The sequence below is a fragment of the Stigmatopora argus genome, chromosome 2 (genome assembly GCF_051989625.1).
Source record: "Stigmatopora argus isolate UIUO_Sarg chromosome 2, RoL_Sarg_1.0, whole genome shotgun sequence".
Lineage (NCBI taxonomy): Eukaryota > Metazoa > Chordata > Actinopteri > Syngnathiformes > Syngnathidae > Stigmatopora > Stigmatopora argus.
Genome location: NC_135388.1, coordinates 17768428 through 17787944, shown reverse-complemented (window position 1 = coordinate 17787944; position 19517 = coordinate 17768428). Strand labels below are relative to the sequence as shown.

Genomic DNA, 19517 nt, shown 5'->3' with positions numbered 1-19517 from the left:
ACGGCATAAACAACTTTTAAAAGTACGTTTCCTGAGGGCAGCTGTATTCTGTTATATGGGTTAACAAATGCAAAACACAACTGTTTTCTGGACATGACAGATTAAAGAACATTTGCTGTACAATTGCTTCTGCACAGTTCCCAGCAACACCCTTTCACCTCCCACGTGTAGCTCATATCTCAGAATACCCATCTGTTTTTCCCTCCCTGGTTAGAAAAACAGCCATGACAGGACTGGGTTACCAGCGCTTAAAGGAAGACTCATTCCCCGTATTTATGTATCCGTCAAAAATGCCTTTTTGTTTCAACCTCCTTGAATACAATTTCCCAATTATTTTGTGTCCTTATTTCTACATCACATTCTTATGTTTACCCGAGTTCCTTGTCTCTTTATTCTCCCTCTCCCCACCTCCTTCCTGCTTCAATCCGCCCTACTCATTTTTAAAAGCCACATGCTCCCAGCCCGTCTGGCTCAGTTGCTCCTTGCCAATGAAGGCCTTTTTATTGGGCTGAGATTGTGTTCAGCCAAGCAGTGCCTGGCTAGGGCCAGCCACACACATACACACACTACTGCCCCTACATCCCCTCCCCCTCCTGCAGCATAGCCCTCTCCACATGCCTGTTCTGGTCTGGCCCTGTCGCCCAGAAGGAGATTACTTGTTTCTGTTGCCCTTAATTGCTGACAGCAGCTGAGTGGAGTCAGAGAGAGAGAGAGACATTGTAGAAAGCTGGGAGAGTATATATACACAGTTACCTTGTTGAGCTGTTACTTGACATGCATGGAGTCAAAAGTTTGTCTCCCTTGCCATAAAGAAATGATTCTGAATTGTGTAAATCTGTGAAGATTGAGGTTGTTACAAGAATGTCTGTGTAGCTGCGTATGTTGTCATTGACATGGTTCATTCGACAGAACCAGATGAATAGTGCACTTAATAAGATTAAGGTTTTAGGCAATGTACAGGCCTGGGGTACAATTACATGACAAGTTAACACATTCATTGCCAATGATAGCACTAGACTTTCAATCCATCTTTATTTGAAAGTGCTAGCAGCAAATGATCAACAATAGTCAAAATGGATTAAACATCTTTCACCATCGATGCTAATCATTTAATTTTTTCGAAAGACCTAGAATTTACAGCAGCCTTTAGACTTCCTACACTTTTATTAGTACAAAGCGTGAGACACGTAAAAACATATCTTTGGCACTGATCGAGTTAAGTAATAACATGTTACATGTTTACAATACAGCGTGTAGCAATGGGCAACATCTAACAAGAAAACTCGTCATTGGCACTATAAGTTTGGATCATAGTTGATCATTTTTCTCATCGTTTTCAATGAATGAGATAATGCTCTTTTAGAAGAAATGCTTGCCCTCGGTTCTTTTTTGCCACAGACTAAAGATATGCATAATAATAGTAAATGAAATACACACGGACATTAGTCCTTGAGAAACTCTTTGTAGTATATAAATCACCTATAAATGAATTTTATCTAATAGTTATTTTGACAAGAAGCTCTTGCATATGAATCTAGTTAATAGTGTGTGTGCGCGTGTTTCTCCAGCAACATCAATTTAATTTTTCAGCAAGTCTTCTCTCACTGTGTTAGATTATTCTTGATGAATATGGAGTGATTTAGCAAAGTGTCTTGTCACTCAACCACAATGTTAAGTGCCCTTTTGATTAACATGGGGATTAAGGCACCTAAAGGGGGTACGTGTTGAGTCATAGTAGCACATTCAACAACTTTAACTGTGAGTGTACGATGAAAAAGTAGTCAACTTTTGGGCAGGAGATTCACATGAACACAATTTTGTACTGTTAATCTAGTTTCATCTGAATTGAAGACCAAATACTAGTATGTTGTCTTCAGTACAGTGGTACCTCTACATACGAGCTTAATTCGTTCCGGGACTGAGCTTGTATGTCGATCTTCTCGTAACTCGAGCGAACTTTTCCTATTGAAATGAACTAAAAACAAATTAATTTGTTCCAACCCTCTGAAAAAACACCCAAAAACAGGATATTGGATTGGAAAAACATTTTTATTTGTTCTAATTCGCCATCTATTGACAAAGTAACAAATAACGAGTGGTTTAATAATACTAAAATGTGTTTAATAGAACTAAAATTAGACGCGGAGGGTTCACAGACGGACATAGAAGCAGGTGAGGGTTCGGGGCGACTTTATCCACGGCAACGCACTCGTAACCGAACAAACAAATTTAAATTAACTTGGATTAATATATACAGACACACTCAAACGTTTAATATAACTTTACACAAAACTGAATTATATATTTTTTTACCTTCGTTCTCTGGGTTAGTTGTTTGCCACGCCTCCACCCTCACGTTCGCTATCGATGGGCTGTTTGCTGTTGTATTCCATTCAAAATATTCCGAAAATGATGCACACAAATGTCCTCACAATAGGATAACGCACGACCACTTGCCAACGAGAAGTAGTCTTGAATGAGCGATCGCGGGAGCTAACAGGCTAAGGAAGGAAAACGGGAAACGCAACAGCTGAGCCTACCGACGAATTGATTGTGGGTAATGAAGTTTTATTCTGAGAAAGTGTGCCATTGGCTATCGGTGTTGTGTGCACGTGTATACTTCATTACCCAGAAAGCCCTTTTTTTGCCCGCACATGCGCGTTGTGCGTTTTCTGGTCCATGTGTAGGAGAAACTCGTGTGAAGAAATCGTTCAGGGCTCGTAGATATCTGTTATACACGAAAGAGATGCGACAAAAAAGACAGTGCGCTACAATGATAAACAGCCTCTCATGTCATGGCCACCTGGCTTTCTTGCATCTCGAAATTTTTCTCGTATCTAGGGCGAATTATTTGCTCGAAATTTTCCTCGTATCTCGAGCATCTCGTAGGTAGAGCTGCTCGTATGTAGAGGTACCACTGTATTTTAGAGCAAGTATCAGCTTGATATTCTAAAAAAGTGTTTTTGAATTCTTCATATTGTTTTTTCTGAGATTCTACAAGTGCATACTCTTGTACCCGAAATTGCAATCTATGGGCTCCCATTTATTTCTGACCATTGTCATTGCACAGCCACAGTCAATTACAGTCTGATAGTATATTTACACAACCACTGCCCTGAAAATCCCTCTAAAATCAAGTAATCTCTGGAGTATAGAGCGCTGCTGATTTTAGGCCACACTGTACAAATTTCACAAATTTGAAGAAAAATAAATGATATATGCTACACCTGACTGTAAGTTGCAAGTGTCCATTCATCAATTTAGGATATTCAAATAGAAAAATGTATACATAATTATTTGATTTAAAAATCTACTAAATAAACACGCAACACTGCATTGTGTACTCTTCAATCAGATGCACCGACCTTTCCCTCGGCTAGGCAAGTCACCAATACCTCTTAACCTTGAAATACAGATGACTACATTTACAAAGAAGCCATTATAAAAATCAAGTGTACCTCCCCCCCTAATATCTAAGCAAAGTCCTTTTACAATTTCTCGTCATAACATCTGACATACTCAGAGCTTGTTTTAGCACATTGTGGCAGTCTGTCCTTTTTAAATCAAATCTTACACGGTTGGCCTTAAGCAGTTCTTCTGTAAAGGGATCAAGCATCGGGAGTAGCCTTCCTGGGCAATGAAGCCCTATGGGTGTTGGTGGAAGAAGGTTTAATTGCTGCTAGGATAACATCGTCTTATCGTAACAAGTAGTACATATCCATTATTTGTAAATGGTCCTTTTGTAGCAGTGCATGTATACTATATACTATAGCATTAGATGGATTCCTAGACATCTATATAATCCCCAAGATTTTTGATGAATTCTGATCAGGTTTCTGTCAAGCATCATCATCATGGATGTATAGTAACTGTGAGCCATGTCATGGCAAAATTTGGATATCTATTTCATCATTTCATTCATTCATGGAGCCTATCCCAGCTAACTATGGGCACCAGTTGGGGGACACCCTAAATTGGTGGCCAGCCAATTGCAGGGTACAAGGAGACAGGCAACCATCCACACTCACACTGATACCTAGGGGCAATTTAGAATGTTCAAACAGCCTACCCTTGGGAGATGGGAGCAAACCAGAGTACCCAGAGAAAACATGCAAACTCCCTGCAGGATGATACAGACCTGGGATCTCATAACTGTAGGGCCGGTGCATTAACCACTCCGCCACTGGCACTGAAATTAACTAGTTTTTCTCAAAGATGGACCCTGTGGAGCTATAACTATTAAAGGTTGTGTTGTTGGACAATAGAATACACACAAAATTTGCCCAAATACCAAAGGGAACTTGAGTTTTGTCGTAATGGAGCATTCGCCCTTGTCGACAGAACTTTTAAACGAGAAGCCTGTATGGGCTGTGGAATGAAATGTATTAAAATGAACACATAAGCTTTGTTTTTTTCTTCTTCTTAGTTTGTTTTTTATTAGGGAAATATTCAGCTCGTAAAAAGAGAAAAAAAATCCATAAATAAGCCACTTTATTACAGAAGCCGCAGGATACAAATGGAGAGAAAAAAGTAGTGGTTTATAGTGTGAAAAATACAGTAAACAATTTCTGCTTCTATGAATTTACCAAACATACAATTGCTCTGCCTTGGATTCTAACCTATTTTATTACACTCCAGCTTCTAAATAGAAATATTTTTTCTATTGTGAGCTTTGCACATAAGATCCAAGTTTTAAATTGAAATAAGGAATACTAGTATTTGGATATAACAATTTAGAACTGGCATGTTCATTAATTTTGTCCTCTGAAATGCAGGACTTTTTAATGTCACGTTTGGGAATAATCATTGCTGCAAGTTATTTCTTCTTTTTTATGAGCTTGCCACATTTTGCCACTGGGATGTTTTGCCGATTCCACAAGAATGTGGAGTTAGGGTTCTATTACTATACTATACTAAATTGAGAGCATGCTGACCTAGGCTTTGTCAGTGTGGCACTCAAGCTGCACAAGAGCAGACGGGAAAAGACTGCACAGGGTGATCAACACAGCTAAAAAGATCATCAACTTCCCCCCAGCTCCCCTGTACACCATCTACAAATCCCACTGCCTAGGAAGGGCAAAGAGCATCATAAAAGACAGTATACATCCTGGGTTCCACCTATCCTACAGGACCATAACAGCCAAAACAAACAGACTCGAGGACAGTTTCTTCCCAAGAGCCCTCACCATCCGCAACTCGAGTTCTGCACTTATGAGGACCTAATCAAGACTAATGTCTTATCTTGTACTTGCACTAAGATCCATATGTTACTTATCTCTTTAGTCACTTTTTGTACCTGAGTACTTATTTATGTGACCACTTATTCGTGCTGACTACTTATCTATGTTGACTATGCATGTCATTATACAGTATAATGACAATAAAGGCATTCAATTCAATCTTATGGAGAGAGTAAATAGACCAAAATCACCAATTGTGCTCGCCTGCTCCCATTTGAAGCTCACTTTTTACTGGACCAGGAGCCGCTGTGGCTATACTTTACCATATAACTATACGATATACTATACAGTAATTATTATTGATTAGAGTAGCTTATGAATCATTAAGTGTCCTTATGAAATATTAAAACAATGGTGGGAATATTTCTTATTAGGAAACCATCAGCTTCATGAGGTTTGACAGTATGAAAGAAAGATACATGATTTTTTTTCAAGATTATAATTGGTTCGCACCAGCTACCAGTTGATTAAAACCATATGAAAACTTTTGTAAAACATCCACAAGGTATGGTCTTGCCACAACATTGCCAAAATGGTTGTGACCTTAGTTGATATTTACAACTGATTAGAGATGTTTTGATTACCAAAAATGTGACAGAGAAAATCTGTCCCTCTAAATTATGAATATATTTTGTACAAGTAAACTGAGTCAGATTTATGTTGATGGTGGGGATAATATTCACCAGTTTCATGAGGGGGGAAAATGAATATTTGGATCCTGAATATGGCCCTGTGAAAATTTCTTAAACTTTCTGCTTGTTGTCAAATGTACAACATCTGTTTCTAATGTGGCATATTGCTATGGTGATATAAAAGGACCCATATCATGATCTTGTTTTTGTGTTACCATTTCAATTTTTCATACATTGTAATTTGTGGTGGGAACAAATACAACATCAATTCCAACAAAAAAAGACAAATATGCCATGTTTGGATTCTAAAAGTTGTATGAACACATTTTGGCACTGAATGAATTCATGATTTAAATGTTTGCTATTAGCCATAAAGTCTGCCTAATGGCTAATTGTTTTGGGTTTGTTTTTGCCTTTGAAGAATGTGATGATTCTAAAAGCAAGACCCTACCCAACTTAGGTATTTATCATTGCAACCTTCACCTTTTGGTACCTCCTTTATGGAAAAAAAACCCAGATCAATTTACTCAAGAGCTATAAGAAATGTTTTTTTGGCCCAAATATTGTGGGATTGATCACAGGACTTTAGTTTAATTGTAATGTGCTATAGGATGAAGGAGACAAAAGACTTGACGTTAGTCACCATTTGTCTTTGACTTCTCTTGAGTGTTTACATTTATTAGTACTCGTGTATTTCTCTCTGGTTGACTGTCATGGACTGTAATCGACAATGTACATCTCTATCATATCTTCCCGGTTTGCCACACACCATATGGCTGGGTTACTGACTCTGATGATCTCCCCTAAAAGCCCCAAATTTGTCACAACCTTCACTGCTCCTTCGGGGAAGATAGGGAAGCTGTGATTAAGTGAGAGGAGTGGTGTGGGGGTGTAGAAGCATGCTGTCAGAAAGAGAGCCCCTTCCTGTCTGCCTAGATGCAATCATAGGAACTATCTGATAGTGCTGGGGGAAATTGGATGAGCTGAGAGACATTGGCTGCAAGTGATGGAAAAGATGACTCTTTTGTCACTGTCAGTCAATTCCCTACTCTCACCCAAGAGACCAATCAATAACACATGGAGAAATAGGTTCCCCTTCCTTTCTTCTACTCATTAGAACAAATTTTGTTGTGCACGCAGTCTTTGTGATAAGTTCATAATTCATTTATTGCTGAATCTTGAAAACCTTTTGAATTAGTGTTTGTTTTTGGTTTTCATACTTGTCAAATTCCCATGTTTACCTAGATGTTATTGACCATAAGAGCCGAAAGTAGGAGCCTCACATCATCTGTCATGATGTGCATGTCCACTGAATGATTCATTACAGAGATACTGGGCATCTGGTCATGCTCAGTCAACATTTAAAAGCTATTTCACTTCATGTCTGCCCACAGTTCCCCAGCATGTGTGAGGAGTCTGCTTCCCCATTCGTCTTCATCTGCACTAACCCCCAGGAGCTGCTGGTGAAATTCCCAATGAAGGGGAAGCACAAGATCTGTAAGTCCAATCTCTTTTCAGATAAAAAGACGCTCAGACGCATAAAGGTTCCTGCATGGTATGTGCGTGCTCACTTGCATACATACATTAAATTGAATGTGTAAATATAACTACACAAAGTGAACTCAAGCCACATACAAAAAGCACGAAAAGGTACAATACGTTTTCATTTCATCTGTAAATATGAGATTTTGATGTCTGGTTGCCTGGGGGAATAAGCTAGTTCTGTATGTTGTTACTGCTGTGTTGTGTGATTTATTATAGCAGCCACACACATTGTCGGGCTCTGCTGCTGCCTCTGCAGTAAAATGATGTACCTGTAAGCTCTTTTGTTGATATTTCGAAATCCTCTAAAGACTTCAGAGTTATTATCTGTGCAGCTGCACTTCTTTCAAGATGCATTCACTTAGTGGTTTGGTTTCAATTAGTGGTCATCAAAACCTGGTACTATTCTGTGACAGCAGTTGTTGTTTTAGTTCAACATTGAGCTTTTGTAATTTACACATTCAATCCCAGCCATTTTTATTCACATGCTTCTTTCACCAGGAAAAATAAGTGAATCCACCTTTTTTTTACTAATTAGAAGTAGAGCATAGTTAGGTTTTGTAGATTTTAAGATTTTCTCTTAAATAATAGAACTAATTACAATTTCATTGTTAAAGGAATGTAAAAGAACAGATGGGAATGGCATTATTATGATAAAATAATCACACATTTTATAGACACACATCTTGAGTGATATTTACATCCCAGAATACACATTAGACCCTTATGTCCCAGTTTTCATGAATTATTTTTACTGTTTTTGGAACCCCTACTGTAAGGGTGTCAGACTTGGGTTGGTTTGCGGGCCGCGTTAACGTCAATTCGATTTCATGTGGGCCGGATCATTTTAGATATAATATTTAGATTTTTTTTTTATACATGGATTAAAAGAACTGGATTAAAAGCCCTGAATATTCAATTTTTTATAGATCTAAAACAATGTTTATTTTAGCTTTTTAAATATGTTTATATTTTACAAAATGATTTTTGAACTAAAAACACAAAAAAATGATTAAAAATTACAATTATTGATTTAAAAGGGGGAAAATCAGGAAATTTAATATACATCTATACTCTTCATTTTAATTTGATCCTAAAACAGAAAATCGGCACTCATGATTTACTTTCCCGGGCCATACAAAATGATGCGGCGGGCCAGATTTGGCCCCCGGGCCACCACTTTGACACGTGTGCCCTACTGTTAAAGCCTATATACTAGATAATTACATTAAAAAATATTCAATCACTATGATATGCTCTGTTAAGGATAATCATTGTTAGTAATTTCCTTGGTTATAAAAAAAAAAAAACAGGAAGTGGGGCCACACAGAGACTAGTAAAAAAAAAGTGGTAGGGCTGCACACGACTCTGTTGCAGCGTTTGGCTCATGTGCCTCGTGAAAAGCCTGGTGTCAGACTGAAGCACCTCTTCATACTTAAGAACTATTTGCAATATAAAATCTTAGAGTAACTAACATGATAATTAGAAATATGTTCTTGGGATTGAATTAGTCTAAATGAAAAAGGTGTTTTTTACACGACTGCATAGTTCCAGTCCTAATTGTACTAGAGGCACAGAGAAATTTAATGATAGAAGTTGTCTTCGTTAAAACATAAAAATGATTTACACTGCAAAAGGTACTAGATGCTATCAAAGAGGTGTATCATTCAATATTATGTTTAAACTCCTGGGGCCATGCTTTGGTACTGTTTGGAATGTCGCAGTACATTTTATTGGATCACAAGCAGTGCATTACAGTCCCATAATTTCTCCAGTAAGTTATGTTATGTTGAGATGAATGACTGAAGGGGGCAATACAATGTTCAACTTTGCATTTTATAAATGATTGCCAATTAAATACACAATGTAAGTTATGTAAACCAATAATCTTTGATAATATTTTTAGTTTGTATTCTCACTTAAAGACAGTTTGTCCCTACTTCTGTAATCTGTTAAACAATTAGATTTTTTTTTTGTTTTGTTGTAGGGAGTTCCTGCCTTAACATGACATATTGGTGACATTGATAGTGCTTTACCGAGTTTTTTTATTGGTCTGGCATAGCAAAGCTCTCCATCTTAGTCGTCATATTCATGTCACCAGCATTTCTCCCCCATCTTTCTCAATTCCCACTGCTCATGGCTTTCACAGGTGAAGCCATCACTACTCATCTTACTCATAGAAGCTGAGCAAGTGTTTTTTTTTCTTTCTCACCCACCATCTTACATTCATTTTGTCCTTTCCTTTGTCTGCTATCTATTGAAATATCAGCATGAGATGAATTAGGATTTTCTATATAGGTTGTGAATATTAACACTTTTTGAGAATAGCTATATTTCTCTGAAACGGTTTTCTTTTATGAACCTTGTTATCATGGTTTTGTGATCCACGATAGGAACCATAATATAGAGACAAACCTTTGTGCTCCCTTTACAATTTCTATTATTTTCATTTATACCATAATTATAATTAACAGGGATGAGAGCTCACTTTCCAAATTTCACAAATTTTGCAAAAGAAAATCCTTTCATATACTAGATATATGCTTGTGGTGTCCGTGTATTTATGTGGGATATACATAGAGAGATGTTACACCCAAATATTAGTTTGATGAAAATGTATTTCTGAAGCTCATGAACACACATCAACTCAGAGTAGAGGTCTCATCTTTAAATTCGGTGGCCTGTCACTCGGGGGTTCCGGACACTACAACTCCCATGCTTGGTGTCTGAGGATGTCCTTAAAAAATACACAGAAGTCAACATAAAATCCACCTCACCTTAATTTCGAAGCTTTGACCAAACATGTCTTCTTAAAAACCCATCATAGCATCGGATATATTGGTGGTTGACAGCTATTAGCCCACGACCTAGTGTAGCAGCTTTGTTGTAGCACACCTCCTATTTGTCTTCTTTAAACTAAAACAAAGTAAAATCAACCAAAGATAGCTTTAAACTGTTCCTCTGTAATGGGATCGAGCATCTATGTTCTCGAATTGCTCGTTTACTACAAACAGCAAACATTGGATAGCCATCCTTTAAAATTCATTCTTTTGTTATGGCTTTATTATCTGAATATAATTCATCTATAAAATCCTCAGTTTTTGAAGTTTGAAGGTTTTGGCTTTTTAAAAAAATATATAAATATTTTTACAAAAAAAACCATAAATAATCTGCATTGTTATAAAAGCAACAGGGTACAAACATATAGAAAAAACTGCATCTAGTCTGAAAAATACGGTAAATAATGGGGTTAGGATCAACTTCCTTCCGATGTGGTAATATTTGAGAAGTGAAACAAAGTTTGTTTGAATACACAATGAAATTTCCCGAATACGGGATGAATAAAGTTATCCAATCCAATCCAATCCAATGCATCAAAACAAAATTACCGTATTTACTCGAATTAAACGCGCACTCGAAAATAACACGCAGGTAATTTTGGGCCAAAAACATCTGGAAAAACGCAGTAATCGAATATAGTGCGCACCTAAAATTTCCCGCTGACGAAAATCAGAAATCTTACCTTTTTTTCTTCGTTTCACGATTGTTTTGTTCAAACAAATTTATTCATTAGAATCCTTCAAATGAAGAGTCCGCATCAGAATCTTTAAATAGTCTCTGCAGATATTCCTCTCTCTCTTTGTCTGTCCTCTCATCCGTCTCCTCATACATCTCTTCGTTGAGAATCCTATCAACGTCCACGCTTCCTTCATCCACTTCCTCTTCCTCCCACAACACATCATCCGATTGGCTTTACGAGATGACGTAAAATCCGTGCGTCAAAGTGAGTTTGACAATGCTTTTTTCGATCGAAAATTTGTAATTTATTTTAGTTATTGATTATAACACTGAACTGAGAGAGGGTGAACTGAGACGAGTACGAGGCTAGAGGGGGGCAGTGGTGATCTCGGCTTTCCGATTTTCGATCGGCTTTACGAGATGACGTAAAATCCGTGCGTCGGCTTTACGAGATGACGTAAAATCCGTGCGTCGGCTTTACGAGATGACGTAAAATCCGTGCGTCAAAGTGAGTTTGACAATGCTTTTTTCGATCAAAAATTTGTAATTTATTTTAGTTATTGATTATAACACGCACCCCCATCTATTGGAATTAATTATATAGCAAAAATCTGCGTGTTATATTCGAGTAATTACGGTACACAGGTGCAAAAATATAATATAAAGTAATAAATAAAAATATCAATAAATGAAATAATGTAGTATTAAAATAGATCTTTTTACCACAATAACAACATTACTTCCAATGAGGATCCAGATTCTGTATTGTGGAGCAATTTTGGACAATTCTTCCCTACATATCCCATTCATCTAAATTTGATGGTTGCTGTGCATGGACAGCCTGCATCATCATCTGATCATCCCACAGATTTTCAATGATATTCAGGCCTGGGCACTGAGAACATTGTACTTGCTCCTTTTGTGACTAATGACTAGCAGTAGATTTTGAGCAATGATGTGGGTCCCTCTATTGCTGAAATAATCATCCCTGGTGAAAATTCAACCTTGTGACTGATTTTTGAACATTATTCTCAAGAATCTGTTGATAATGTTTGGAATCCATGCAACCTTCATTTTTAACAAGGCTCCCACTGCCACGACTGGCCATGCAGCCCCACACCAGGATTGCTCTATCCCCCAGTTTTACTGTTGTAGCAAGTGCAGTGGAATGCAGTTTTTTTTTACCACCATCTAAATCACCCTTAGTTATAATCAAATAACTCAATCCCTGTTTCATCAGTACACAGCATATTTTCCAAAATGAAGCTGGTTTATCCAAATGTGCTTTTCAAAGCCTTCATTCACATCACTCCTTGTACAACTTATCCTTGTGTGAAGAGCACTGAATTATTGAATGATGCACAGTGAAACAACCAACAGCAAGTCCATTTTATAGTTCTTTGGTGGTGGCCACTGAGTTGTCTTTGATCATTCACACCATCCTTCGCCTTGGCATTTTTAATATGTTCTTTGCCTGTCACTTTAGAGATAGCTTTTCGTAGCCTTTTCTTAAACCAGAATGATGAACAATCTTTTCTTTCAAGTCATTTTAGAGACTTTTGAAGGCCCCATGTGGCCACACTTGAATACATTTTTCCTCATTGCATGCATCTTTCTATGTAGTTCACAGCGTGATAAACTTACATGACAATTATGGTTTCCAGTTAAACTGTTATTAATATGCTAGTATTCAAAACAACAAAATGGCCAAATTATGACACCTGTCTAATTTTGTTTTGATTGATATTGCACTTTTCCTCCACAAAAGAAGTTGTTGCTCACACACACACACACACACACACACACACACACACACACACACACACACATATTTATTTATTTATTTATAAATATAAATTCGGGTGTCAGAGAGAGAGAAAGTACTAACTTTGTACCCCTACTCCATCATTTATTATCAGTTGTCTTAAAACTTATTAGTAGTACTAGTAGTTGTGTAGCATTAGGTTGTCTCAATGTATCCTTGGAGCCTGTAAGCATTTGCAGAGCTATTGGTGCCTGTGTTGTCTGTAGGTTACGTGCTAGCCAGTAGAGGTGAGTCGTGTCATGTACAGGCTTTAGCCTATATTTTGCTGGCGCACACCCGTGCTTGTTTTCCTTAAAAGAATGGTCATTTTAAACACACACATCCTCATTACAAGACATCGACATTATTGTTTGGAATTGCAATGAAATATAACCTGGATTCTAGAATCATGAAATGTTTGGTTCCTCTTCCTCCATCTGTGGTTAAAAATTCAGACATTATGCAAGGTTTTGCTGGATGCCAAGCGGAGGTTGATCAGTCATTACATTGGAGGAGTCTGTGACATTTAAAATGGCAAGAAGCCAAGACTGACTCTCTGTAATAAGGGATGTGCATAATGGTTTATGTTCACATCCTGTGAACATTTGTATCAGTGTGCACACTTGTTTATAACCTGAAGGTCATAGTGAGTGCTAAAAGCTATTTGCCTGTCTGTCATGATCCCAGATGCCCTATAGCCTTCGTTTCTCCGGGTCTGTTACTTCTCTGGTGCCTGAATTGAACCACCACTCTATTCTTGTACTGGCCAAAAATGTTAAAATATTTAATTTTGTAGCTGTTTCACTAAACATGGTTTCACTAAGTAAAACACTGGCCTCTTTACCACTTGTTTTCAGTACAACGTCTAAAGAGGACATAAGCATACGTGTTTCAATGTTGAATCTGTGCATGTTTTAGTCTATTAGTTGTTTTCTAGGATTTTTATTGTTTAAAGCCTCACTTAATGCCATTAGGGCAAACTGAGTAGCATTATTTTTAATAAAAAAAACTCTACCCACATGTATTATCTTCAAAATTGGCTTGTATTCCAAAAGAATCAAGAGTTTAAGTGACAAGTGCTTGTTCCTATCAATGAAAATTCAAAAATCCAAAACAGAAAAACTGCAATACATTTGTGAATCCCACCTTGTTTTGTGTGTGAAGTCACCATGGTGTTGCAAATGAAAAAGAAGACAATGACACAACAAATGCCTACCATCTCCCTTTCAGGGTGGTTATTAGTCTCCTCTGTGCTTTTTCTCTGCTCTCCACTGCTGTGAGACAAAAGAGGTTTTGAGAGCTAAATAGCTTCATATTCCCATTTAATATTCATACCTTTTCAGGTCAATATTGAGGAAAATCTGTAGCATCAGAGGCAGCAGGGGCCCAACCCCATGTTTCGGCTCCAATGAGTCCAGCAAATGAAGGAAAGTGGGAGGAAGAGAGAGGGAATGTGAGTGCAGGGTTTCATGTGTTCTCTAGTAAATGAGAGGCAGGCCTTGAAGGTGACAGGCTGTGTTTATTATGGTTCTGTCAGCCAGTTAATGGGTAGAAGAGGAGAGGGAAGGAACGAGCTGTGCTGTTGAGCTGAAAGCAAAGCACACAGGCTTGGGAGCTCTGAACAATAAATTTTCCTCCACAAGATCATGCTTGCTCTATAAGATTAATAACACTTCTGCACCACTGAATGCCTTATCACTGATAACTGTGCATGAAAAAAGTATTACCCCTCTGAATATTATATATGAACATTTATTAATTAATATATGTACAGTGGTACCTCGTCATACGACCGTTCGTCATACGGAATGCTCGTCTTACGGGGGAAATTTCGATCGAATAATTCGCCCGTGATGCGGTCAAAATTTCATGATGCGACCAAGCCAGGTCGCCATGGCATTTTTTTGTTTTTGCATCTCTTTCGTGTAAAAAATATGTCTACGAGCACTGGTGGGCGGACTTTGCATTTCCACACGCGTTTTCCCCCCACTTGGTCTACATTTACATACCAGGTAAACAATACGTATTACAATGGATCGGCAAAGTTTTGCTAAGAAAAGGCGACCGTTGACAATGGACATGAAACGCGAAATAATTGAAAAACATGAGCGTGGGGTACGTGTTACCGAGCTCGCTCGGCAATACGAGAGGAATACGTCAACCATATCCTCCATCCTTAAGCAGAGGGACGCAATTAAGGAGAAGAGGCCGACCAAAGGACTATCTATCATTTCCCACCGGCGCAGTGACATTCACGACGAGATGGAGAACCTTCTTTTATTGTGGATAAAAGATAAACAATTAGCAGGAGATAGCCTGGCCGAGTCTACCATTTGTGAAAAAGCCAGCCGAATTTACATAGATTTGATATCAACGAAAGGAGAGCCTTCAACAACTTCACAAACATTTAAAGCGAGTCATGGCTGGTTCGAAACATTTAAAAAACGATCTGGAATACACTCTGTAATCCGACACGGAGAAGCGGCGAGTTGCAATTCGAAAGCTGCGGTGGAATTTATTAAGACATTTGCCTTGATTATCGCCCAGGAAAATTACACCCCCCAGCAAGTTTTCAACTGCGATGAAACTGGTCTTTTTTGGAAAAAATGCCCAGGCGGACAGGATTTAATCGACCTACAGGAGCGTGAACATTTGTTGCCGGAACTTAGTAGCGAGGAGGCGGTGGAATAGGCGGCTACAAAAGATATCAAAAATATGCTCGCGAAGTGGCAAGAGGTTTCGGATTTTATTGAAAAGACTCACCCTGACAAACTGGCAAGTGGTCGCGCATCATCGTATTATGATGACATTTGTATTCGACATTATCGAAATATTTTGAAGGGTAGACAAAAACAAACAACGCTTGATGCGTTTGTTTTGAAGACTTCCGCGGAGCGGCCAGGTGGTGTCAACCCGTAGAACTAAGTAAGGTAAAAAAGATTACAACTAATTTAGAATTTAGTTTTGTTTGAAGTTACATTAAAGGTTGAGTGTCTGTTTTTTTAGTTATCCAAGTTAATTTAAATTTGTTTGTTCGTTTAAGAGTGCAATGTTGCCGTGGAGAAAGTCACCCCGAACTGTCCCCCCCCCCCCCCCCCCCCCCCGCCTCCGTGTGTGTTGTTCTCTTCCCTCCGCGAAATGTGTCTAATTTTACTCCTATTAAACACATTATTACTATCAAACCACTCGTTATTTATTACTTTGTTAATAGATGGTGAATTATAAGAAATAAAACATGTTTTCCAATCCAATATCCTGTTTTTGGTGTTTTCTTCAGATAGTTGGAACGAATTAATTTGTTTCCCATTCATTTCAATGGGAAACTTTACCTCGAGTTACGAGAAACTTGTCATACGAGCTCAGTCCCGGAACGGATTAAGATCGTATGTCGAGGTACCACTGTATATGTATATTTATATGTCTATGTATATGCATATGTATATTTATGTATATGTGTAGGCATAAGTATATAAATGTATATATGTGTATATATATGTATATGTATGTGTGTATACATATATATATATATATATATATATGTGTGTGTATATATATGGATATATATATATATATATATATGTATATGTATGTATGTATATATATACACACTGTGAACCACTACTACATACATGTGTATATATACGTGCAAATATATGTGTATATATATAAGCCTGGCCAGACAAACAATTAATTATTGTTGGTAATATGAAAGTATTCAAGTAGTTCTGTCATAATAATACTTCTGATGTAGATCTGTTTTCTGCAAAGCCATTGTGATAGACAATTGTCTTATTGATTATTTTTTCCCCGGCTGGGAAATAATTACTATGTAAAAATTAATTATCACATAAACACTTGAAGGTCATGAAAAAGGAGATCTTGTGCTTTTAAACACCATTTACATTTAATATAACATAGTATCTATCATTTCTTTATCTGCAAGACTTGGACCAGATCTATGGCAAAATATGCAGTACCACACATCATTATTTTCCACACCATCTGTTTGTATGTGTGCGAGTCGTGCCTCCAGCAGAGAGCTAGTTTGTTTAACGAGGGGGAGAGAGAACAAGGCAGCTCAAATGAATGTTGATGACGTTGCTTTAAATTATTTTGATTTTTTTTTTCTTTCTAATTGTACCTTTTTATTAAAACAGCAGTAACTCATGTATATGTTCACATATAGTCCCATTAACATTACAACTCACTTGTTCTGGGTGTGTTTAAATGTGTAACAGTTCTCTCACACATGAGGAGGTTATCAGATAGTCAATGAGTGTTTTGCATGCGACAATTGAGTCACAATTGGAGCGTTCACATATTACCAGTGCTCCCTTGAGGCCTCTGACATTTCGTTGAAAATCAATCTTATGTTAGTTCAAATGCAGTCAAACTACGCTCGTAAGCAAGATCAAAAGTAGTTATTATTCCTTAGAAGTGGCTGCCCATGACCTGTCAGTAGTGTTCTTCCTCTTCCCACTTCCAAAAAAATGATTTGATTCTTGGAGTTTTCCTCTTCCACTGAAGAGAAGCAGACAGATGTAATAGCCATTAGCCGCAGGGAGGAACAGCACAGATGTGTCAACAAGACTTGACTTTTACAGTCCAAGTGAATCCTGAGCAAACAGTAGCTGTAAAGATCTTTGTGTGGTTGAGCACTGATCCAGGGATATGGTCGCATGGGGTTGCCTCAGGACTCCAACAGACCGTGACTCTACTTCTCATTACACGTGTGGGTCAGACCACCCCAATATAGAAAATAAATAATGCAAAGGAAAACCTGAGTGCTTCCACCTTGGTGACAACAGCTACCCAACCTTAAATGTCACTTGTAAATGGCTTAGCTTTTTATATACAGTCTTCTTATAATCGGAATATTAAAATTTCAAACAAGGGGTGTACAGATCACATATTTGGGGGGTCCGATGGTAGATATTTTTAAAAGGCTGGCAAACAACTGCATGAGTCTTTAATATTCTAATCAATTTAGTTTTATTGTAAGACAATGAACATTACCTGTAGAACATTCTTTGTTTATGTAAAAATTGCACCTCAATTCATTAATTTTTTGTCCTGCTTATACCCTGAAAACTCTCCAAATTAACATTGTTGTCTACCCTGAGAGAAAAAAATAGTTGTGAATCTCAAATGAGTGATGACAAAATATGAAATATGACAAGGTAATCCATTGTTTACTTTAATTTGCCTTTATGATATATTTTTAAAGTTATGAACCTTAGTTTTACATCTACAAAGTAGTACTCAGATGAGGAAAACAATTTCATCCATTTTGTCACAAGGACATGATTCATTAGTCGTTTTAGCGATGTAATTCTTATAAACTTAATTTACGTGAACGTTTTGAAATGCTAACAAAGCAATAATGGAAGTAGTAAGTATATTTTGGTTTGCGCCCTGTGGACTTTTCCATCAGCACTCCCTATCAGACTGAATGTTTAGTTTGATCCATTCAAATGTATTTCCTACTCCATAACCAAAGGAAAGAACCCTTGACTTACTGCTCCCGGCAGCCACAGCTAAGGCAGCCATTTATGTTGTGATTAAAAATTAATGGTTGAGTGAGAGGCAGCGGAGAGAGAACAAGAGAGTGTAGGCTAGGAAACAGGCATTGCTTGAGCAAGAGACGAGCAAGCTCAAGCAGCAGCTGCTCCCAGATAGAAGATTGGAAAGTCACTCCACAATTCAGCTGTGGTTAACTTCTCCACTCACACCCCACCATGAATATTGCATTACAGCTCTATAAGGCTCTTTGTTTGATCTCCTACTGAGTGTTGAGCAGAGCTAATGCCATGAAGCTCAAACTTCTACACCGGACCTGCCACCATTGGTGCACATTTCAAACTAGACCTGTGTTATGTGCATCTGTTCTTGCACTACCAACAAAAAACATGGGTTTGTCAACATTGCTGTCTGTGTTAAAGGCCCTCAGTAATGCCCCAGAAAATGACAACTGACACATTTTCCTCACCACAGTTATAATAGTAACGTGCAGTTTGCTGCAGCAATTTTATCTTGCTACTCTTATTCTCTTGAATAATATGTGTCCTCTTGCTGTCTGCTAAAGTCACATTGAAAGTTTTTAAGAATTTTACATTAAGGGTGAAAGATTGGACTCATCAAACCAAGTTAGCCTGGATAAATTGATTTAAGTAAATAATGTATCCATATAGTAATTGCGATAATAGTACAAAGTAATGTGGTTATTTCAAACTATGCTTTGGTATACCTTGGCAGTGACATTACTTATGTACACTTCTTTGCTACCCTCCGGGCATAGGTATAGAGGGATTGTTTACTAAGAAGAAAGATGCACACACATCATGCTTGCAGAAACTGCCTATTCGCAGTTGGTTCACAGCTTCTAAAAGCCACTCTGATACTTTTGCGAATTTTTTTTGTTTACACGATTTTCTGTGCTTTCAAATCTGATATCTTAAAGGACAAACAAGGGGAATAATACCAGATTCTCGTGCTAGTATGTAAACATGCTTTAGGATTTAGAAAATCTCTGGTGCCACATGTGACATTGAATCAAATCTATCCCAACCGGGCCAAAACATGAAATATTGTTAACCTAAAAAGATTCCAAATAATCTTGACCCCAGTGAATATTCTCTCGTTTCTGTAGATATCTATAAATGTGCACCGATTATTTTTGTAATCAATCAAAATAAGATATGTTTTTGCTTTGGAATACAATGAAACATAGCACATTTGTAACTAAAATGTCAAGATCAGAATTTAAAACAGTAAAATTGT

General features: G+C 37.6%; 1 protein-coding gene across 1 annotated transcript in view; it reads left to right on the top strand.

Annotated features, from left to right (window-relative positions):
- trip4 (thyroid hormone receptor interactor 4) overlaps positions 1-19517 on the top strand; it is a 61427-nt gene that overhangs the window by 19655 nt on the left and 22255 nt on the right. The window contains exon 12 of the mRNA XM_077594895.1: positions 7267-7369. Coding sequence (XP_077451021.1) covers positions 7267-7369 — 103 coding nt within the window. The remainder of the gene's footprint in view (positions 1-7266; positions 7370-19517) is intronic.